General features: G+C 37.5%; 1 protein-coding gene across 2 annotated transcripts; it reads right to left on the bottom strand.

The window, feature by feature from the left end:
- Positions 1–3,878: 3,878 nt before the first annotated feature.
- LOC131427968 (eukaryotic translation initiation factor 4H-like) lies at positions 3,879–21,567 on the bottom strand. Of its 2 annotated transcripts, none has more exons than XM_058591584.1 (4): positions 21,477–21,567; positions 20,653–20,952; positions 11,336–11,502; positions 3,879–5,456 (listed from the first exon to the last, which is right to left on the bottom strand). In XM_058591584.1, the coding sequence occupies exons 1-4, from the start codon at positions 21,506–21,508 to the stop codon at positions 4,921–4,923; spliced, it is 1,035 nt and encodes a 344-aa protein (XP_058447567.1). In that variant the 5' UTR covers positions 21,509–21,567; the 3' UTR covers positions 3,879–4,920. The 2 variants fall into 2 exon arrangements, with proteins under 2 accessions (XP_058447567.1, XP_058447568.1); XM_058591585.1 differs by having other exon boundaries at positions 3,879–5,408.
- Between the last annotated feature and the right edge of the window lie 2,336 nt (positions 21,568–23,903).

Here is a 23,903-nt window from a genome sequence, read left to right as displayed (position 1 = left end):
CATCTGTTTCCATCATCTTTATGTTACGTGTCACAATACCAACGTTGTTAGATTATGCACTAAAACGATTTTCCGGATAGACTGACGCACTCATAACTTCTGTTTCCAAGACAAAAATAACTCTAGCTACCGGTTGAAGAGCAAGCAAAGATTAGCGGCCCTTACACGAGCATCATTTTTGTCATTTTAATGATGACTAAGTAATGATGTATTTCAAATTTGATAGAAATCTCGTCATTACTGCACCATTACACGTTCATTAAAATATTATTTTTTAGTAATGACATTTTTAATGCCTCGTGTAAGGGCCGCTATTGGTGCACAACTAATTAGGAGCGTTTCTAGCGATACCGATAATAAGGGTCACAACCATGTTGTATGCTGTATGAATTTAGTTTTTCAAAAGAATCGTAAAAATGGTGCTATTTATCATTTAGAAGTCCGGTGTAAATCTGGAAGTCTGCATCCCAAAAGCTGAGTACCTCCAAAAGAACCATCGATCGAACAAAGAAACGAAATGGACGGAGCACTTTCAAGATAACGCAAAAAGATATGAAAAAAAAACCGTAAGTTCTACGATAAACTACTGCGTAGAAATTCAGCATGCTAAATCATAGATAATGAATCTTCCGATAAATCTTATTATGAGTCGCTTTCGGGAGACCAGTTCTACACAGTACCAGTTGAACAAAGTTTTTAAGATGCGAATAAGTCGGTTTTACCTTTTTTTTATATATAAAAAATAGGTATAGAATTCGCTCAAACTTTCGAAAAAGGGCCGAATGTCATATACCAATCGATTCAGCTCGACGAACTGAGCAAATGTCTGTGTGTGTGTATGTGTGTGTCTGTATGTGTGTGGTCAACTAAGAGGTCGAGATCTCAGAGATGGCTGGACCGATTTTGATCAAACTAGTCGCAAATGAAAGGTCTCCCCGCCACCCAGAACGCTATTGAATGGTTTTGAGATCGGATGTTTACTTTTTGAGTTATACGAAGTTTTATGTCAAAATTTTCAGTTTTTTTGACAGTATCTGTCACAATTGACCTTGAAAACAGAATATGTTTTCAGACTTAGATTCCGCACGGTAATAGCTATCCAACAAGCCATAGGTTGTTAAAATCCGTCCATCTTTAACGGAGATATCGAATTTTTTGTGTAAGCGACTTTTCCCTCATATTCCAGCAGTAGAAGTTCTGAGCGCTGTATGGCAAAGAAAGGCTTGGGAGCAACGTAAAACACGATTTTTATACTGTTACATACAATAGTTTCTAAGTACCAAAAAGACTGTGAACAGCATTATTTTTCACGACATTTTGCCTCGGACCAATTTTAGCACGGTTCGTTTTTGGCAACATAATCGTTCGAATATGACATATTGGAAAGATGGCAGTACTTCCGAATTCTGAACAATTTCATAATTATATTGATTTAAACTGCTTACAGCAATAAATGCTGGAAGAACAAAACACCCATATACCATTTGAATCAGTTCGTCGAGATCAGAAAATGCGTATGTGACAAATAATTTCACTCAATTTTTTACCTTATTTTCGAAGATGACTCAACCGTTTTCTACAAACTCAGATTCATATGAAAATTCGTATGCTGCTAAACAAGGTTCCTGAATAATGTTTGGATCCGACTTCTGGTTCCGGAACTACAGGATGATATGTGAAACGAAATTAAAATTGTGGAACTTATTTTCCTCGTAGATGGCTGAACCGATCTAAGATTCAAATGATATCTAAGAATCATCTAAGATTTGCTGATTTGAATAGTCGACAACCAAATAAACTTATTTCAGTTTTAGTGGTATTCAGTTTTCGATTCGGAAGGCACCCAACAATTCAACTCGTACTACGATTTCTCAAAGATGTCTATACTGATTTTTAAATATATTGAAACAAATGTAAACTAATCAGGTGAATTTGTCTGACTTCGGCTAAACCGATTTTCGAATTCCGGCTCCAGTATCTAATCGTTTCTCAAAGCTCAATCGTTTTCTCAAATAAAGCCAAATCGAATTTCAGAAAAAAATTCAAATTAAAATAAACTTATAGTCCCACACAAAATTAATTAATTTTATTCAATGCTGACTTCCGATTCTGGAGGATGAATTTTTAAAATTCAAACCGATATAGAAGATGATAATCCCGAAAAGCTTGAAAGTTGGACTCAAAACTATTGCAATTTATTCGTCATATGGCCATACGAATCGGTTTGGTTTATGCTGGTTCCTGAATACCGGCTCTGGAAGTACCTTAAATTACCGTAAATTCTAAAGTGGAACTCACTTCGACATATCATGAAAAGTTTAATCGATTGTAACCTTTTTAGATAGAGTAATGAGTGATTAAAATGTCAAATTGCAGCTTAAAACGACGGTCATTAAAATAATGTCATGAAAACCGAAGAATATTCATGAAAAAACACATGCGGATTGATAAAAAAAGGTATCATCTCACTGATAGGTGGATTAAGCACGTTTTTACAGAAAAATCGGTAAAAAGGCAATGGTTTGGCAAGCAATTTGTAACTTTTTGTAACTTTCGCTAAAAAACTAATATTAAATCGTAAATACTGGAAAATGCACTGTTTTTCGTCAAACAAATAGTACAAGCGTTTCTCATAGGGGATGTCCATAAAAGACGTCACACTTTTTTTTTGACGATTTTTACTCCCCCTCCCCCCTTTGTCACAAATTGTCACAGAAGCAAAGACCCCCCACCCCCCCCCCCCTTATGTCACATGTCACGAATTCAAAATAAATAAAATTCATCTCAATACATTCTCAATATGTATGACAAACCATACAAATATGAGGGAAAAATCGATATAGATATATTATTGTTTTAGGTAAAGAATAATATTTCCTTAGTGTAGCATACAGGGCTGAGAAAATAAAGACCAAAACCTCATCAAAACGAGATCACTGCCGAAGAATCTTTTCAAGATCAGTTGATAAATGAATTTTAAATCATATCGATCAATATCTGATCTTCTGTCACACAATGGGTATTGATTTTGAGCTAAAATGATTCTTGATTTATGTAAGTTCAATCATTGGATGACTCGATAAGCTTTGATGTTGGTGGAGGAAAATCACATATGATCAAGATAAGACATGACATGATCTACGTCTGAAATCGTTGATCTCCCGCCCTTTTTCAAATGGAGTACAATTGAATAAACTGCATCAGAATCAGATAAGAGAAATTCTTATGATAAACTATTCTCAATGCTAGAAAATCAAATTACTGAAAAAATTGTCAGTGTATAACTTAAGTTAAACCGTTTGAAGGCATCTTTTTCTTTTTTACTCATATTTGGCAAAATTTAATAATTTCGCTAATTTACTCGCTCCTCCGTGCACTTTTGCTGATAACAACAGAAATGATTTCCTGCATCACTCATATCCGAATTTACAAGAAGAAGCTTTTACATCAACAAATACACGTTTTCCTATAGAATGTAAACGTTTATTGTGGAGATTTTTTTCTGGAAATAGGGCAAAGGAGTAATATAATTAGGTATTTCAAAAATGCGCTCATTAAAAACATTGGACGTCACATTCCAAAAACCTCCCCCCCCCCCCTCCCCCCTGTCACAAAAAGTCACGTTTTAAGAAACACTCCCCCTTGCGGCGTGACGTCTTTTATGGACAGCCCCATAGCACAGGCGAGAACCACGTCGTCTAAAATCATACAACCACTTTCTTTCCAACCATTTATGTTCACCTGTGCATAATCGAGCCGGAAAGGTGTGAATAATTGATAGGTCAAAATAAACTCGCATTATAAGAAAAATTGAGACTTTCGGATAAAACATAGAACTGAACAATCAGTTTGAAATCTATTTAATAGAAACACGTATGTTTCAAGAATCAGTTGTTTCATCAGTTTATTTCATCCATTTTTCAAGTTCGTCATTCATCTCATATTTATTTCAACAACACTTAAACATAAGGGGTGTATAATGTCTTACTATTTTTTTTACATTTCTGCATTGGAAATTTAGCATCAAAACTATTCAACCGATCTAAGTGAGACAATTCATGCGAGATAGCTAATAATTGAATATTTTTGAACCAAAAGAATGCTTTATGCCTGTAAGGAAAACTCAAATCACAATACGCCGTTGCTGATCAGTGTCCATAGATTAAAACCCAAAAATTAAGAAACTTTGATTGCGTAAAGCTACCGGTGTCTGAATGTAAAACTATGCTTAATTGTAGAGAAATTCGTCAAATGAAATTCTCCTTCCATAACAAGCTAGCTTCATATGCTGTTGATTGAGTCACATACTCTCGCGATTTCTCTTAACTAAAAGCACTCCATACCTCATCCTTAAACACAAAAGACGTTCAACGCACGTGGGAAGCTAAGAAAATTAAAACGCAAAATCTTGACTCGTCAGTGTAATCATTCCTCTGTTTCTCTAGCTCGAAAAATGTATTTGTTACTATTGTTTATCTTATAGTAATATTTCAGTTTTCAGCTTTTCCCTCATTTAAATCATTAATCTTTTAGGTTTTGAATATATCAATGTGCTATAATTAATATATTTTACTGCTTCCATAATTATTTGCATTATAATTACACATTATTTTGTATTTCATTCTTTCTTTTTGCAATTTTTTCTTTTTCTTTATTGTTAATATTAAATCGTAGAAAAAAGCGTAAAAATCAAAATATAAATTAAACACATACTTTTTACGTTAGGTTGTATTGTTTCTGTTTTTATGTTTATGCATGTATTTTCATGTATGGGTATGTAGTTTCGCATTACAAACCTGCTTGGCTGTTTTCTTCCACTTGCTTTGCTTGCCGTTAGTAAAGTCTGTTTTACTTTCGCTCTCATTTGATAAAAGGGAAAAGGATTAACCGTTAACGTTAATTATAAACCAAAGAACATCTTTAGTTTGACCCATTCTTATCGTCTCCAGCCGCCGATGAAGACGTGGACGTTTTACGTTCCGACTCCTCCGGGTTTCTGCCTTCCGAGGCTAACTTTTCTTCGCGCGGTCGTGCGCTACCGAAAATTGCAGCCGCTTGCTTCGTGTCTGCCAGTGCATTCAACGGAGCAGCCACGGTGCGAGGCTTCAAGTTTAATTTCGGTCTACCGGCATCGCGTTCTGCCAGACTGAGCGCCGGTCCCGGACCTGGCTGCGAACGATCGTTTCCCCTGTCATGATCGCGATGATCTCGGCGGCCACCCCCGGAACCACCCGGACCACCGCCGTAACGGTGAAACCGATCACCGTCTCGACTGTAGTTATCACCACCTCTGTCGTGCCCAGAACGTCCGTCATGATCGCGACTCCAGTCTTCGCGACCACCTCCGTCGCGACCGCCTCCGCCTTCCTCATTGAAATTGCCATACCGACCACGATTGGGACCACGATCTGAAAACGATAGATCTTTCATTTTGTCGACAGACGATGATAGATCTTCTGTTTGATTGAAAAAAACGTTAGTTTTTGATAGAGTTCTGTTGTGGTGAAGAAAACGGCAACACGGTGACAATTAATTAACCGGAGTAATAGTTTTTTTTAATCTCCAGACTGACAACGAACGACCACCGGATTGCGATTGTCTTCAACAGAACTCTAGATGCTGTGTATGGTGTCTGGAGTACGGGACGGCTTCAATGATTCGTATAGCTCTTTCCATCGATCGTAATTTTCTATTTATGATACACAATAAGTATAGAGGATTGAACATTTTGGGTTTATTGTTATGCAAATGAAGGGTGAAAATGTGTGAATGTTGATACCAAAGGGTAGTAGAGGAGACATTTCCTACAACGGTAGTAGTTTTGACATAAAACATTATATCTACAAGATTGCAGATTTTACCCTGAGCATTAGCACAAGCTTGAAACAGATTGAATGATGCTGTCACGCTCCCAGGGCTTGTCTGTATCCTTATACAATGGAGATGGATGCACACTAATGGTGCCATTGGTGATGTGTGACAACAAGAGGCAACAAGACACAGAAGGAGAACAATGAAATAGATATGCTCCCTATTCTGAGTATGTCAAACTACGCTTTGATCTATGGAAGAGATGCGATCTACTAATCAACTTTTTTTTGTAGTATGCAGTTGACCATATGATGACCAAATCATATCCTCTTTGTTACATTTGGGAGCCGCAAACGGTGTGCGCAACCTTGCCCAAAATTTCCACACCTAGTAGTTTAGTTGCATGTTAAATGTAGCTCTCTCTCTCTTATTTATTTATTTATTACTGCAAAATCCAGATGATACACGATTGAACGATCTTTGCAGGCCTATGACGGAACCTATAATTCCATAGTTGATGCGACGTAGAGGTATTCGAAGAAATGCGTTGTTACGGAGAGTATGACGACGAACATTGATATTAACCTCGCGGAGCAAAGCGTAACAGTCAATCCTATCATTCAAAACATCAGCTATCATCAAAGCACTTGTCGTGCTTGTTGTGTATCAAGTGTGTCAAACGGCAATCCGCGACTTTCATAGCTCAGCAGTTGATGTGGATTATTCCAAGGTGATCGACGAAGAACATAACGAACGAATCTACGTTGTATCGACTCTATAACCTTCTATAAGCTCCATTGAAGTAAATAGAGTTCCAGACTACTGAGCAATATTCCAGAGTAGAACTAACGAGTGAACAGTATAGAGACTATAATATAGGTTATAAATATCAGTGAAGTGCTTAGCCATTCTAAATATGACTCCCAAACAGCGAGAAGCTTTCGCAAAAATATAGTAAATGTGCTATAGTAAATATAGTATGTGTGTAAGCGTTGCATTCCAACGAAAATCATCTGCTATAATTTTAGTAGAACCGACTACACCAATATGAACGACTTCTTGACACAAAACGACTGGGATGATGTTCTCGACAACGATGATGCCAATGCTGCTGTGCAGACGTTCTCTAATGTTATGAGCTACGCAATCGACTACTATGTACCGAAACAATCGAGACGGCAGACCCGGCATTCACCATGGCTGACTGCGGAAGTGAGACATCTGAAAACGACCAAAAGAGCCGCCCTAAAGAGGTATTCTAAACATGGAGGATTTTCCCTGCGTAAACACTACGTGCAGATAAATCAGTTGTACAAGAAAACCGTTAAGCGCTGCCATGCCAACTACTTGAACAACGTACAACGAAAACTGGAATCAAATCCAAGGTATTTCTGGAAACATGTGAATAAGCAGAGGAAAGAATTTGGGCTACCCTCGTCAATGCACTTTGGAGATCGTGCTGGTTCGTGCACACAGGAAATCTGCCAGATGTTTGCGGAAAAGTTTTCTAGGGTTTTTTCAAATGAATTCTTGACTCAGCAGCAAATTGCTGCCGCAGCACTTAATGTTCCCCTGTCTAATAACTCATTGAACTGCATCAATATTGACGAAGACTCAATACGGACGGCAATTGTAGGAATGAAAGCCTCAAATTCTCCAGGCCCTGACGGAATACCGGCAGTTATTCGTAAAAAGTGCTCGCGTGGAGTAATCGCTCCCCTCTGCAAATTATTTCGAATGTCTCTCGCTACAGAAGTTTTCCCCAATTTATGGAAAGCTTCCTTTATATTTCCAGTCCACAAGAAAGGTGATAAAAAGGATATAAACAACTACCGCGGTATAACATCCCTCAGCGCTAAACCAAAGCTGTTCGAAAAGGTTATACTGACACCAATTTTAATCATTGCAAAAAAAAAAGGTTATACTGACACCAATTTTCAATCATTGCAAGCAATATATCGTCGATACTCAACACGGTTTCATGCCTAACCGCTCAACAACCACAAACTTACTATCATTTTTGTCTTATGTGATTGATGCAATGTCTAACGGTTTACAAACGGACGTTATCTATACAGATCTTTCCTCCGCTTTCGATATAATCAACCACATCACGGTTGCTAAATTGGACAGACTTGGATTCAGTTCGAACATTCTTCATTGGTTGCAGTCGTATCTTAGGAATCGTCGTTTAGCTGTTAAAATTGACGATCATACTTCCGAAGAGTTTTTCGTATCATCCGGAATACCACAGGGAAGTAATCTCGGACCGTTAATATTTTTACTGTACTTCAATGATGCCAATTTTGCCTTGAAAGGTCCTCGCTTATCGTTTGCTGATGATGTCAAGATCTATCACATCATCCGCAACTTAGAAGACGCAGCCTTTCTCACGCGGCAATTGTTAATCTTCGCAGATTGGTGTAAAGTTAACCGTATGATTGTAAATCCAGACAAGTGCTCAGCCATTACGTTCACGAGGAGAAAAATGCTATTGCATATCGAATACTTTCTGGATGGATCCTTGATTGGAAGATCGATTAGCGTGAGGGATCTTGGCGTCCATCTCGATGAACAACTTACATTCAAGCATCACATCAGTTACATTGTAGCTAAAGCTTCCCGTAGCTTAGGATTCTTAATGAGAATGACTAAGCACTTTACAGACATACACTGTCTAAAATCGCTTTACTGCTCGCTTGTTCGTTCAATTCTCGAACATTGCTCGGCAGTTTGGAACCCATGCTACCTGAGCGGTGCTCATAGAATTGAGGGAATACAGCGCAGATTTGTTCGCTTCGCTCTTCGCCGATTGCCGTGGACCGATCCTCATCAACTGCTTAGTTATGAAAGTCGCGGGTTATTAATCGGTCTCGACACATTACCAGTTCGACGAGAATTATCACGCGCTTTGATAATAGCAGATATATTCAACGGTATGATCGACTGTCCCGTTTTGCTCAATGAAGTTAATATTAATGTGCGACCCAGAGCTCTCCGCAACAGTGCATTTCTTCGACTTCCTATACGACGTACCAACTATGGCGCAAATGGTTCGCAGAACACGTACAAATTTTCTAAATATTATTAGGAATTATCATTACGACCAAATTGTGTCTGTTGATTGATTGTAAATAAATAAATGATTATTGCTCATCGAGAAAGACACCAAGATCTTTGACGCATGTCGATCTACTAATCATGAATCCTTCAAGATAATATTCGAATTTGAACGGTAACTTTTTCCTTGTGAACGTAATGATTGAGCATTTTTCGGGATTCACTATCAGATGATTGGCTTTACACCAATCCGCAAAGATTGTCAATTGCCGTTGAAGGAATCCGGTATCTTCTGAGCTGTGGATGGTATGATAGTTCTTGAGGTCAACAACGAAAGAAACTCGTGGTCCATCCAGACAAAGATTTACATCGTTGAAGTACAGTAAGAAAATCAAAGGGCCAAGATGACGACCCTGTGGAATTCCAGATGTTGTAACAAATTCATCGGAAGCACAATCGTCAATTTTGATAGTAAGATGTCGATTGCTGAGATATGATTGTATCCATTGAGTTACGTTTGCACCGAAGCCGAGTCGATATCATTTTGCAATTGTGATGTAGTTATTGATGTTATCGAAAACGGAAGAGAGATCTGGTTAGATAACATCGGTCTGCAACCCGTCTGACATAGCGTTGGTTACGTAAGATGTAACAGATACGAGGTTGGTAGCTGTAGAGCGCTTCGGCATAAACCCGTGTTGAGTATCATCAATGTACTATTTGTAATGGTAAAAAATTTGAGTCAGAATTACCTTTTCGAAGAATTTAGAAATTCCGCTAAGAGAAATGACACCACGGTAGTTGTTCATATCGCTTTTATCGCCTTTCTTGTAAACCGGATACATAAACGAAGCTTTCAATTAATCTGTAAACACTGCTGTTGCTTATGAAGTTCTGAATAAACGGTAAAGGGGTGACTGACATTATTCCAGACGAACATTTCTTCAAAATAACTGGAAGTAAGCCATCAGGTCCTGCAGATCTCGAAACTTCAATCCAGTGATAGCCATCTATACCGAATTCACGTCAATGTCAATGGAGTGCAAAAAGCAATTAGATTAACGATATGTAGTATAGTTAGTTTATGGTGTTCGTCTAAGTAGGACTACATTTCGAATGCTGTGCAGCCTCTTTCGCAATTTTAACTATTCCATCGATCGAATGAAGTATTGTTTTAGAATCCCAATAACTGATAAGGCTACAGAAACAGTGCTACAGTACTACATACGTCTTTTAAGCGCTACATTTGTTTCAACTCCTCTGCCAGATCTTGATATTTCGTTAGAGAAAGTTTTATGCGAATAGTTTTCAAGATCGAGCTAGTTATATATTTGTAGTGAGGTAAAGATTTGTCTAGCAAAATGTACTTCAATGCAAGTTTGAAAAGAATTCAACACCTTGTCAAACGGTGTGTAGACGAGTGTTATATTCACCAATCTATCCTCCGCCTTCGAAAAAATCAACAATTACATCATACTTTCAAAAATGGAAGAAATTGCAACATCTTGATGGATACGATCATATTTCAAAAATTGTGAAAGTATAAAAATGCAAATTAGAAATTTAGGGAATTATAGTTGTGTTGTAGTTGTTTTTTTTTATTTTGTAGATATGCATACTAAGTGAAGGAAAACTGCGCAGACCGCGGAATATTTTTATGATTCTTGTAGATCATTCGTTTGATTTGAATATTGGATTGACTGTTGTGGTGCAACATTAGGTTTGTCCGAAAATGGGAAAGCACTGAAAATATTGAACTGCTCAACAAGCCTCCGAAAATTACATGTAGTGATAAATCTGCGTTGTATCGCCTCGATTATACGAGCACCGTTAAGGAAGCAGGGGATCGAGCGTTGAACGAACTAGCGATTTTTAGACAGTGTACGTCATCCTCATAAGAATCCTAAGCTAGCTACAATGTAACTGATGTGATGCTTAAATGTAAGTTGTTCGTCGAGATAGACGCCAAGATCCTTAACGTGTTAGAAGATGCGGGTAATTTGGAAACGAAATTCTTAGATTTTGCTTGGACATTATTTGAAACTATTAGGATGAAAATGTATCCGTAATTGATTACTGGACTCCTAGCAATCGTGTTCAATACAAAAGGTTCCCGGAAAATTTGCTGGAAGCCTGCAGATTTAGACCAGTACCCAAATTTGGAACTCACGAAACATGTATGTTGCCAATTCTTTCGTAATTTTAATCAATCGAAATCAGAAAATAGTTTGTAGATTGAAAATGCACTTTCCTCTATGCTTATTGTTGGAATAATGTTGTCTAACTCAAAAGCTTAAAAACAATAATATAGTGAAATGATCCTGAACAATATGCGCAAAAATTAAATGCGCTATACTTCCCTTACTCTCGATACCATGTACCGTCCTAACCATAAGAATTTAACATCGAAATTAACTTTTTTACCGCGAAAATAACTCATGGTGTTGGAATTTTGCAAACTCACCATTGTAATTGTTGGACCGTCCACGATTTCTATCGAAGTCATTCCTACCATAATTGTCATTACCATAATTTCTATCGCCACCCTGTCTGTTGTTGTTTCCTCCTTTGTTGTTGAAGCCACCTCCTCCACGGTTGGGTGGACCACCACCTCTTTTGTTGAAGCCACCACTAGAATTAATGTGGAAGCATTTGGTCGGTTTCCCGACAGATTTTACAGTGAAGATTATATATATATATATATATATATATATATATATATATATATATATATATATATATATATATATATATATATATATATATATATATATATATAGATATATATATATATATATATATATATATATATATATATATATATATATATATATATATATATATATATATATATATATATATATATATATATATATATATATATATATATATATATATATATATATATATATATATATATATATATATATATATATATATATATATATATATATATATATATATATATATATATATATATATATATATATATATATATATATATATATATATATATATATATATATATATATATATATATATATAGGATCAAGATAACGTTTGTCATTCAGTAATAGCCGTTCAACCGAGAAGGTTGTGTATAGAAGCGTACAGTTTAATAACGCTGGTTGGTTTACACGCGTTAAATACGACAACGGTTGAACTACAGGTAGAAACCTGTTGGCAGCAGCCGTTAAAACGTATAGTCGTGCTGCATAAGAGAGCCCTAGTGCTGGGCCAAGCTGGTGAAGGAAACAACAAAGGGCGTTTCCCAAACTCTACCCAGGCCGCAATATACAGCCACAAGTGCTGAGCAGGAGAGTGCAAAGGCACATCGAAGAGGAAGAGTGCAAAGGCACATAGAAGCAGGAGAGTGCAAAGGCACACCGGTGCGAAGGCACTTCGGTGCAGAAGCATATCGGTGCGGAGCACTAGGAAGAAGGAGACAAGACAACTCGGTCTTTCCACTGCCATACAACACGCAGGTATACACCGGTGACCTGCGCTGGTTACAGCTGGCGAAGACGAAAGCAAATCGGAATTCGAGTGGTGCTGGATGTCAGGTAGCAGTAGCATCACATCATATTCTATCGCTACAGTGAGCTTCAGCATTGTATCAACGTCCAGATACATCCAACAAGAACATCTAGAGCAACGAGGATCTACACGGCAGTGCAACGGAGATAGACAACAATTTCAAGGTAGAAGTTTTTTCTTTTCCTTTTGATTGAGTACTGTGTAGTGTTGGTTTCAAATTTTATTTTAAAGTTTAGTTAAAAATTTTAATGTAATGGATGAATCCATGGACGTAAATCCTAGCATGAATCCGATACCCCCACGAACGAAAAAATATCAGGAGAGCTCTTCTGGGCCTTGGATAGTCTTTTTTAGACGTATATCAAAGCCATTAAACATTTTTCAAATTAATAAAGGTTTGACATCACGATACTCTTCAATCAAAGAGATCATAAAAGTAAATAACGATAAAATTCGTGTTGTGGTAAATAATTTGAAACACGCGAATGATATTGTCTCTTCGGAACATTTCAATAAAGAGTATAAAGTTTACATACCCTCCAAAGATGTCGAAATTGACGGTGTTGTTACCGAAGCGAGTCTTTCGGTAGATGATTTACTCAAGCATGGTGTTGGTCGTTTCAAGAACTCTATGCTTGAGGGTGTGAAAATACTGGAGTGCAAACAACTGTACTCAGTAGTTCATGAAGAGGAAAAAAAAGTTTATCGCCCATCAGACTCGTTTCGAGTGACATTTGCCGGGTCTGCGTTGCCGTCCCATGTCTATGTCGATAAAATTCGCCTCCCTGTTCGGCTTTTTGTTCCAAATGTAATGAATTGTACGAACTGCAAAAAATTCGGCCACACAGCTACTTACTGTAGTAATAAACCAAAATGTATTAAGTGTGAAGGGCCTCATAAAGATAATGATTGCAACAAGGAAATTGAAAAATGTATTTATTGTGGGAATAGTCCTCATGATGATATTTCAGTATGCACTGCATTTAAAGTGCACAAAGACAAAATTAAGCTTTCTTTAAAAGCACGGTCTAAGCGCACATATGCAGAAATGCTTAAAACGGTCATTGATGTCCCCCCTTTGGAAACCGAAAACGGGTTTTCAAATCTAGAGGAACCAGAGGACTCTGACTCTGACGAAAATAGTGAAGGTAATTCGTTTATCACTACCCAAGGGTCAGTTAAGAGAAAGAAGTCTTCCTCCAAATTACCAAAAAAGACACCTAAAATTTCATCTTCAAAAAAAGATCCCCGTGTTAAACAAAAAAAGTCAAAACCAAAGACTGTGCCTCCTGGTTTGTCAAATTCACAAACCAATCCAGGATCTAGTACAGAAAAAGATAATAATCCAGTGGGCTCCATTTCACAGCCACCAACAGGATTACTGAAGTTTTCGGAAATTGTTGAATGGATTTTCTCAGCATTCAATATATCTGAACCCTTAAAGACCCTCATAATGGCATTCCTTCCAATAGCTAGAACCTTTTTGAAGCAGTTATCAGCTCAATGGCCAATTGTCTCAGGTTTTGTATCTTTTGATGGATAATTTATCACCCGTCGCAAATGATACAATCACTGTCCTGCAGTGGAATTGTCGAAGCATCATGCCAAAACTTGATTCATTTAAAATATTATTGCATAGTCAAAAATGTGATGTATTTGCTTTATGCGAAACATGGCTTACTTCAAACATAGCTTTAAATTTTAATGATTTTAACATTATACGTCTCGATAGAGACTCTCCGTATGGTGGAGTGCTTTTGGGAATTAAGAAATGCTATTCCTTTTATAGATTAAACATCCCTTCAACTTCTAGTATAGAAGTTGTTGCTTGCCAAATAAACATTAAAGGCAAAGATATTTGCATAGCTTCGGTTTATATTCCTCCAAAAGCACAAGTTGGACAGCAACAGCTTAATGAAATGGTTGAAGCCCTTCCTGCACCACGATTGATTCTGGGGGATTTAAATTCGCACGGTATTATGTGGGGTTCCGTTTACAATGATAGCAGATCATCTTTAATACAAAACATTTGTGACAATTTTAGCATGACGGTATTAAATATGGGTAGCATGACACGGATCCCAAGACCTCCGGCACGCCCAAGTGCATTAGATCTATCTCTTTGCTCAACATCAATTCGACTAGATTGCACCTGGAAAATACTGCCTGATTTACACGGTAGCGATCATTTACCAATCATCATCTCAATTAGCAGTAGCAATTGCATTACTACTTCCGCTAGTATTCCATATGATTTGACAAAAAATATCGACTGGATTAAATACCAAAGTAGTATCTCTAGTATTTTGAATTCAATGGAAGAGCTCCCTCCACTTGAAGAATATGACTTCCTCATTTGTTCGATTCTGGAGGCAGCAGAACAATCCCAAACTAAACGCTTTCCTGGGCCAACGACTAACAGAAGGCCTCCCAACCCCTGGTGGGACAAAGAGTGCTCAGAGGCTAAACTCGCAAAACAAAATGCTTGCAAGACGTTTCTAAAACGGGGAGGAGGAACTCCTCAGAATTTTGAAAAACTTATGGTTTTAGAAACCAAGTACAAGAGCATACTTCGAGCCAAAAAATGTAGCTATTGGAGACATTTTGTCGAAGGTTTGTCAAGAGATACCTCAATGAGCACTCTTTGGAACACGGCCAGACGAATGAGGAATCGTAACGTGGGCAATGAGAGTGATGAATACTCGAACCGATGGATATTTGACTTTGCTAGGAAAGTTTGCCCAGATTCTGTTCCTACGCAGAGCATTATACGGGAATCTCCTCCAAATAATGGTTTTATTAATAACCCATTTTCAATGATGGAATTTTCTATAGCACTCTTGTCTTGTAGCAATAACGCTCCAGGGTTGGACAGAATTAAATTCAACTTGGTGAAGAATCTGCCCAACCTCGCAAAAAGACGTTTGTTGGAATTGTTCAACAAGTTTCTTGAGCAAAATATTGTTCCACCTGACTGGAGACAAGTGAAAGTTATCGCCATTCAAAAACCGGGGAAACCAGCTTCCAATCACAACTCATATAGACCCATTGCGATGTTGTCCTGCATCAGAAAATTGTTTGAAAAAATTATTCTACGACGTCTCGACACTTGGGTCGAGACGAACGGTTTGTTGTCAGATACTCAGTTTGGCTTCCGTAGAAATAAAGGGACGAATGATTGCCTTGCATTACTTTCGTCTGACATCCAAATTGCCTTCGCTCAAAAGCAACAAATGGCATCTGTATTTTTAGACATTAGAGGAGCATTTGATTCAGTTTCCATTGATGTTCTTTCAGACAAGCTTCACCAAAATGGACTCCCAGCGGTTATAAATAATTATTTGCACAACCTTTTGTCAGAGAAACACATGCATTTTTCACATGGCGATTTGGCAACACTCAGAAATAGTTACATGGGTCTCCCGCAAGGCTCATGCCTCAGTCCGCTCCTCTATAATTTTTACGTAAATGACATTGACCGCTGTCTAGTAACCCCATGTACACTAAGACAATTGGCAGATGATGGCGTGGTTTCAGTTACTGGACCCAAAGCTATTGATCTGCATAAACCATTGCAAGATACCTTAGATAACTTGTCCGATTGGGCTGTTCATCTTGGTATCGAATTCTCTGCGGAGAAAACAGAGTTAGTCGTCTTTACAAGAAAGCATGATCCCGCGCAGCTTCAGCTCCATATGATGGGAAGAATGATCCAACAGGTTTTAACTTTTAAATACCTCGGGGTGTGGTTCGATTCCAAATGCACGTGGGGAGGACACATTAGGTTTCTGATAACAAAATGCCAACAAAGAGTAAATTTTCTTCGAACAATAACAGGATCTTGGTGGGGTGCTCATCCGGAAGATCTAATAAAATTGTATCAGACAACGATACTTTCAGTGATGGAATATGGATGCGTTTGCTTTCATTCCGCTGCAAACTCTCATATTATCAAACTGGAGCGAATTCAGTATCGTTGTTTGCGAATTGCTTTAGGGTGCATGCATTCGACACATACAATGAGTCTTGAAGTTCTGGCGGGAGTTCTTCCATTAAAAGATCGATTTTGGGAGCTTTCATCACGCCTGCTAATAAGATGTGAGGTGCTGAATCCCATGGTAATTAATAATTTCGAACGACTAGTCGAGCTTCGATCTCAAACAAAATTCATGACAGTATATTTTAACCATATGTCACAGGAAATCAACCCTTCAAGATATATTCCTATCCGTGTCAGCCTCCTAAATGTCCCTGACTCAACTTTATTTTTCGATACATCCATGCAGCGCGAAGTGCGTGGAATCCCGGATCATCTACGTTCGACGGAAATCCCAAAAATATTTTCAAGTAAGTTCAGGCATATTGACTCTGAGAAAATGTTTTACACGGACGGATCGCGAATTGAAGAAGCGACAGGGTTTGGTATGTTCAACAATAATGTTTCGGCCTCATTTAGGCTTCAAGAACCTGCATCTGTTTATATAGCAGAGCTAGCAGCAGTTCATTATAGTTTGAGTGTAATCGTCACATTAATTCCAAACCATTATTTCCTCTTCACAGATAGTCTGAGTGCAATTGAAGCCATTCGCTCAAACATGACTGGCAAGACTGAACCGTTTTTCCTGGGCAAAATAAAACAGTGCCTGAACGACATATTGAACAATAATTATCTAATCACTATAGTCTGGGTCCCGGCTCATTGCTCCATTCCTGGCAATGAAAGAGCCGATATTTTAGCCAAACGTGGTGCTATTGAGGGTGAAATTTATGAGAGACCAATTGCTTTCAACGAATTCTATAGCTCGTCTCGCCAAAGAACACTTGCCAGCTGGCAAGCTTCTTGGGATAAAGATGATCTGGGTCGGTGGATGCACTCAATTATTCCGAAAATATCGACAAAGGCATGGTTCAGGGGACTGGATGTGAGTAGAGATTTCATTCGTGTGATGTCCAGACTCATGTCCAATCACTACACGTTAGATGCACATCTCCTTCGAATTGGGCTCTCTGAGACTAATCATTGTGCTTGTGGCGAAGGTTATCGAGATATTGATCATGTCGTTTGGACATGCGTGGAGTATCGTGATGTCAGATCTCAACTAATAAATTCTTTGCGTACCCAAGGTAGACTATCCAATATCCCAGTTCGAGACATTCTTGCTTTTCGTGACCTTTCATACATGAAACTTATTTATCATTTCATAAAGAAAACTGGAGTTTCAATTTAATAAAGGCCCCTTTCAAGACTTAGTTCTGATCCCAGCTGCGTCCATGAGTTCAACCAATAGCTAAATTAGAATAAAAATAATGTAATGATACAAACAAACTCGAAACAGTTTATGAAATTATTAACAAAATGTCTGAAAATAACAGCTTATTTTATAATTTATAGAAGTTAATCGTTTGGTTCAAATAATATTTCCGAGTAGATTTCATAATTAATGACGAGTTACCTAAGATGATATTTAAGTAATAAGAGAATATGTTTCAATAAATGCAAAACGTTGAACTATGTTAGAATTAAATTAGGATAAGAATATTATGTAAAAGTGATGCTACGGCGAAGAAAAACTTATGTAAATTGCCTTAAGAAATAAACGTATTTATGAAAAAAAAAAAAAAAAAAAAAGATAACGTTTGCATTTGAAAAATAAACTAAAATTTTCGATATTTCATGGGTTTACTTTCGCCCGTACTGGCGAAACTACCCGTGCAAGCAGAGCAGACAAAATTTGACAGCTCTATCACTCGAACTCTAACCGTGATGGCAAAAACAGTGAAGTATCTACGTTCAAAAGTGTGCTCGTTCAAAGAACGGCACCCCGCAACGTTGAAAACAGACATCGTGCGGGCACTTTATGGACACTGGATACGCCCGTTCCGGCATCTACAACATGTTGGTACTATTAGACAACAATCAGAGCATCGAAAGAAATCCCGGCTCCGGACGGACAACGCCCGTGAGCGTCAAGAAGCTCCAAAGGAAGCTGAAGAGGAAGAGCGAGAGAAAAGTGGCTAAATCGCTACGTGTGCTTGTCCGGAAGATATCGATGTGGTAACCAAGTCGGCGAACCCGCTCAGCGTTCCCCAGCTGCGTCTTATAGAAAATGTTTCGGTCAACCTGAAGCGAAAGATCTACTCTAACAATTTCGTCGCGAGAGCTGAGGAGGAATGGATAAATAAAACGAAGAAAGAAATCAAAAACATGCCTACACGCACATATTTTCGTCTGCCATGGCGAATGTTCCGATTAACTGCCGGAAGGCCGCTCGCGAAGAATTTTTTATAAGTTTAAATAATTAACTTCTATGGAAAATTTATCAAAAGCAATTATCTGTCTTGATTTTTTTTATCACCATCCGAAAAGTCTTTTTTTTTTAAATGTAAACGTTAGTACAGTGAGACAAGAAAAATACAATTTTTACAAAATAATTTGAAAATATCCCAAATTAAGATGAGAATCTATAAAATGTAACAATAACAAATAAAAAATATATACAAATTTGTACAGACATTTGCTCGGTAGCAGACAATCTTGAGTACATCAATTCTCGTCAACAATTGTTTTAGAGTTCGATTTAGTACCTCATCCGAGATAGTCGACACAATGTTCTCTCTATCGAGATGGAAGCAAGGGTGGCTTTTATCGTATCAAAGAACGTTCACTTGCAACTCTTCAACGATTGAATCAGTGCCATCAAAGAGAAACGGAAATCATTGCAACAACAAAAACCTGGCATGGCTCATTTAACATAGAATCGACACCAATGCGAGAGCGAATTTCTCTCGATGACATTTCTAAGAATCAAAGGTTAGCACGCTGCTGTGGGGATCCTCTCTAAAGCAACAAACGGTCGCTTATTCTCGTTTCGCGATCCGATTCTATACAGGCAGTTGACAATTGCGATAGAATCATTTTACTATTGCCGCTTGTTCTAACTATGTGCATATAACCTTTGTATAAGTTGTGTATATGAAAATGTCTGTGAATGCTCTACACAAGGATTTTGAAATATTGCAACCTAGTATGAGAATCATCAAGTTGAATCATCGATTCGATTTTCTGCGATAATTGTCAACTTGCGATTCTCTCTTGGGAAATTCCACACAGCAACGATCATTATCAGACTGTAATTTTTTTGAAGAGCGTGAAATACTCAGAGTATGAAGTGGAGCGAAGATATGTAGCAAAATTCTCTCAAGATTCATGCATTGAGAGACTCGAGTTCTTGTAGCATCTTCTACCGGATTGAGAATGTTGTATACAATATAGATAGCAATATAGCAGCTTCTGTCAAATTTTCGGCAATCACCAACACTGGATGGAAGAACTTTGTTTTCCGGTGTTCGGAATGGTGCGTGCACGCGCTTAGTCGAACAAATACCCTCTTATGCTACTTTCGATCACGAAGATAAGTAGTCATGTAGATTCACTGTTCATCTATGAGAATCAGCAAACCACGTGTTAATACTGTCAGAACAAGAATGAAAAAAAGTTCCGTTTTCGGTTCGATTTTCAATCACTATTTCCGGAATTCCCAGAACAGGAAATTAGGAATTGATATAGACAAAATCGGTTTGTTTGACCCGCAACTAAAATAAACTACAATTACAACTTACAATAAGTTTTGAGCCAAATTTAGAAGTTATTGCCTTTTCTAATGTTTCTGTCTGCGGTCCCACTCTGCCATTTTTGCCACTGAAGTTTAACATTTTCAACATTGCAAGACTGCTTGCACCATTTTCCACGTTACACAAATTGTGCTAGATACGAATAACTTGAAGAATTGCTGTTACTTAAGCAAAACTTTAGAATTTTGAAGCATTTATTGGTAGGAGAGAAAATCTCGATTTGTTTACTTTTGAAAGAAGCTTTGAAAAACAGCTGAATGTCTGAATAGGAATTGAAACCAAAGTCGATGAATGTTCATCGTTGTTTTTCTCCTTTTGCTGTCAATGTTAGATTCGTCCTTCTTTGAAAAGCAGCTGAAATAACGCTGCTTCTCATTCATAATTAGGGTAAATGTACCTAACTGAAGTAAAATTATCGATCGGTTTTTTGGCTATTTGTTTTCCATATTAATTGCCGTTATTCTGTGCAATGATGCAATATCTTTTGAAGTTTATATACTAATACAGAATTTACATTCGAAAAATCTGCAAAATACTAGGTACATGGTCTTCAACAATGTTGTGTCAGCTACAATAGTAATGTTATCATAGTTCTCTGGATACTTTACTTACCGGTCGTTTTTCTTTTGCTCCGCAATGTCAATCCTCAGAGTGGCCATACAATCATTCAACATAATTACTCCGTCCAATGCCAATGCTCTCTTCAGTTCCTCCAATGTTCCAAACTCAACATAGCAGAACCCTTTGAAGACATCCGTTTCCTTGTCTTTAACCAGACGTATATTTTTCACCGTGAAATCATTGAATATCCTGTTGAGATCTCCTTGGACAACGCCCTGGGGCAAGTTACCGACGTACGCGATAAACGGAGGCTCCGTTGGTAGCGGTCTACGCTGCCGTTCACCTCCATATCTAGACGACAAACACGATCGTAAAGAACATTAGAAACATTCAACGGAAGTAACTTAACGATTTAGTGATAATTGTGGAAACGTGTGAGTGATACACGGAAACGAACTAACAACCGCATCGTCGACAAATAGTGCAAAATAAGCACTCCTAGAATCCGTGGATAAACAAATCATTACGCAATGCATAGCGTTCCTTTTAGTGCCACTGAGAAAACCGGAATCATCAACACTGTTACCGGTTGTGAAAAATTATTTTTAGCTTATTTTTTGTTTGAAACTGGTTGCTTATTTTTGGGACGGATACCGTAATTTTCGCCGACAGCACGATTCAGTCAAACAGAAAGGCCAGGCGATTTCCGAAACGCACCACGAGATGCACTTCAAAACGACTCTTCCTCTGCACATACAAATTAAATACACACATACGGCACATCAAACGATAGGTTTCTTCAAAAGGAACGATTTTCCGACACTTTATTTCGCGACGATGGTGATTAATTAGTGCAAAAATGTAATTTAATTTACCTATTATTATCATGACCACCTCTGCCTGCCATATTTGCTATTGAAGCCCAGTGTTGTCGCGAGTGTCAGAAAATTACCACCTTCAGTCTACTGTCAAATGTCATAGGAAGAGGGTATATGTATGTTTTACCGAAATTGAGAATGCACAATTAGAGTGCCTATAACCAGAGTGACGACATCTCATCCGTAATTTTGGCAACAATTCAAAACATTCCATTAGCTTTACACTGAATTGACAGGTCGTTTGCTCGTTTGGAACTGGGAGCTGTCATTCCAAACGAACAGCTGTCGCCACTCTGATTATAGTCACTCTATGCACAATAAATATACTTAAAGGCTCAATGCAGAATTTACCGGTCTGCACAATTGAAAGAATCTTGATGCCTTCTTCTTGAATTGAAACATTTGAAATTTTTAAAATAAAATCGAAAATCGGGTTGATATATAGGTACATGTGTATAAATATATTTTTTGAGTTTCTTATTTTAGCTTGTAAGCAATAGAGCAATACTTTCAACAAAGTTATTGTGAAAGTGCTCGGTCCCTTACCCCCTTATGGAAAAATTAAAGATTTCACACTGCAATTGAGTTGTCCATATTTGTTCATGAGTATAATAGACCCGATGAATATGAGTATGACGAGGTCTTTCAGTATGACTTGGCAAATTATGATAACATAAAGTTAAAATTAAGTAACATTGATTGGCAAACCATTTTCAGGGAGTCTAATGTTGAAACTTCTGTGGAAATGTTTTATAAGATCTTATTTGATACTATTAATGATCAGGTACCTCTTAAGAGAATCAGACGACGACTTAACTATAAATATCCAATATGGTATAATGATAACATTAAAAATCTAAAAAATCGAAAACAGAAGGCCCATAAAAAATATAAAAGAGACAGTAGTAGCGTCAACTTAGGAACTTACTTACAAACTTGTGATCAATTGAATCTGGCAATTGAAATCGCTTCCGAGGAGTACTATTCAAAAACGGAGAGTGAAATCAAATCTTGCCCGAAGAATTTCTTCAATTACGTAAAACAAAAACTGAAATCTAATAATTTTCCCCCAAAAATGTTTTTCAAGGATAAGATTGCTGACAACTCGGAAGATATTTGTACACTATTTGCAAATTACTTCCAAGAAACCTATACTACGTTTTCCGTAGAGGATCGAGACCGTGAATATTTTAATTTCTTCCCTGAACATGCTTGTGACATTAATATTCATAACATTAGCGTCCAAGATATTATGCAAGCGCTCAATAAATTAGATATCTCTAAAGGTCCCGGACCTGATGGAATTCCTCCCATATTCATGAAAAAACTATCGTTAGAACTAGCCACACCCTTGTTTTGGCTTTTCAATAAATCACTCATGACCGGTATTTTTCCTAAAATATGGAAGGACTCCTATTTGGTACCGATTTACAAAAGTGGAAAAAAATCAGATGTGTGTAATTATCGAGGAATTGCAATTATCTCCTGCATTCCTAAACTTTTTGAAGCGATAATCAATGAAAAGATGTTTTATCAAGTTAAAAATAGAATCACTAATATGCAGCATGGATTTTTTAAGGGTCGCTCAACTAATACAAATTTACTCGAATTTGTCAATTACTCACTGGCTGCTATGGATAAGGGTAATTACATAGAAGCTCTCTATACTGACTTCAGCAAAGCATTTGATCGCATTGATATACCTATGTTATTATTCAAACTACAAAAAATAGGAACTGGTCCTGAACTACTCAAATAGCTTGAGTCGTATCTGACTGATCGTCAGCAAATGGTTCGATTTAAAGGGAGGATATCCAACCATGTCCTAGTAACCTCAGGAGTTCCACAAGGTTCTCATCTAGGCCCTCTCTTATTCATTTTATTTGTAAACGATATATCTCTTATTTTAAAACACATAAAAGTGTTGATTTATGCCGATGACATGAAACTCTTCCTAGAAATAAAAAGTGATGTAGACAAGGTGGTATTTCAAGATGAAGTGCAAACGTTCCATGTCTGGTGTAACAAAAGCCTTTTGAAACTAAATGTCAATAAATGTAAAGTAATAGCTTTCAGTAGGAAACAAAACACACCAGATATCACAATTAAACTAGGCGATCAAACAGTAGAAAGATGTATCAGAATTAGAGATCTAGGAGTAATTTTAGATAAAAAGTTGACTTTCATCGATCACTATAATACGATAATAGGCAAAGCTAATAACATGCTTGCATTTATAAAACGCTTCAGCTATAATTTTTGCGATCCTTACACGATTAAAACATTATATATTGCCTACGTAAGGTCTATACTTGAATATTGTAGCATTGTTTGGTCCCCATTCTCAATCACTCACAAGGAACGTATAGAATCAGTTCAAAAGCAATTCCTATTATTTGCACTCCGTAAGTTAGGTTGGGCAAG

This window comes from Malaya genurostris, chromosome 2, assembly GCF_030247185.1.
Source record: "Malaya genurostris strain Urasoe2022 chromosome 2, Malgen_1.1, whole genome shotgun sequence".
NCBI lineage: Eukaryota > Metazoa > Arthropoda > Insecta > Diptera > Culicidae > Malaya > Malaya genurostris.
The sequence above is the reverse complement of the archived record's forward strand: the minus strand, read 5'-3'. Positions and strand labels throughout refer to the sequence as shown.

What these genes read in the sequence shown, in the direction of transcription:
- LOC131427968 (XM_058591584.1), bottom strand. Translation starts at nt 21,508, where the DNA reads ATGGCAGGCAGAGGTGGTCATGATAATAATAG. An exon ending in GAGCAAAAGAAAAACGACCG is followed by an intron (nt 11,503 to 20,652) that starts GTAAGTAAAGTA and finishes CATTAATTCTAG; the next exon opens with TGGTGGCTTCAACAAAAGAG. An exon ending in ACGGTCCAACAATTACAATG is followed by an intron (nt 5,457 to 11,335) that starts GTGAGTTTGCAA and finishes TCAATCAAACAG; the next exon opens with AAGATCTATCATCGTCTGTC.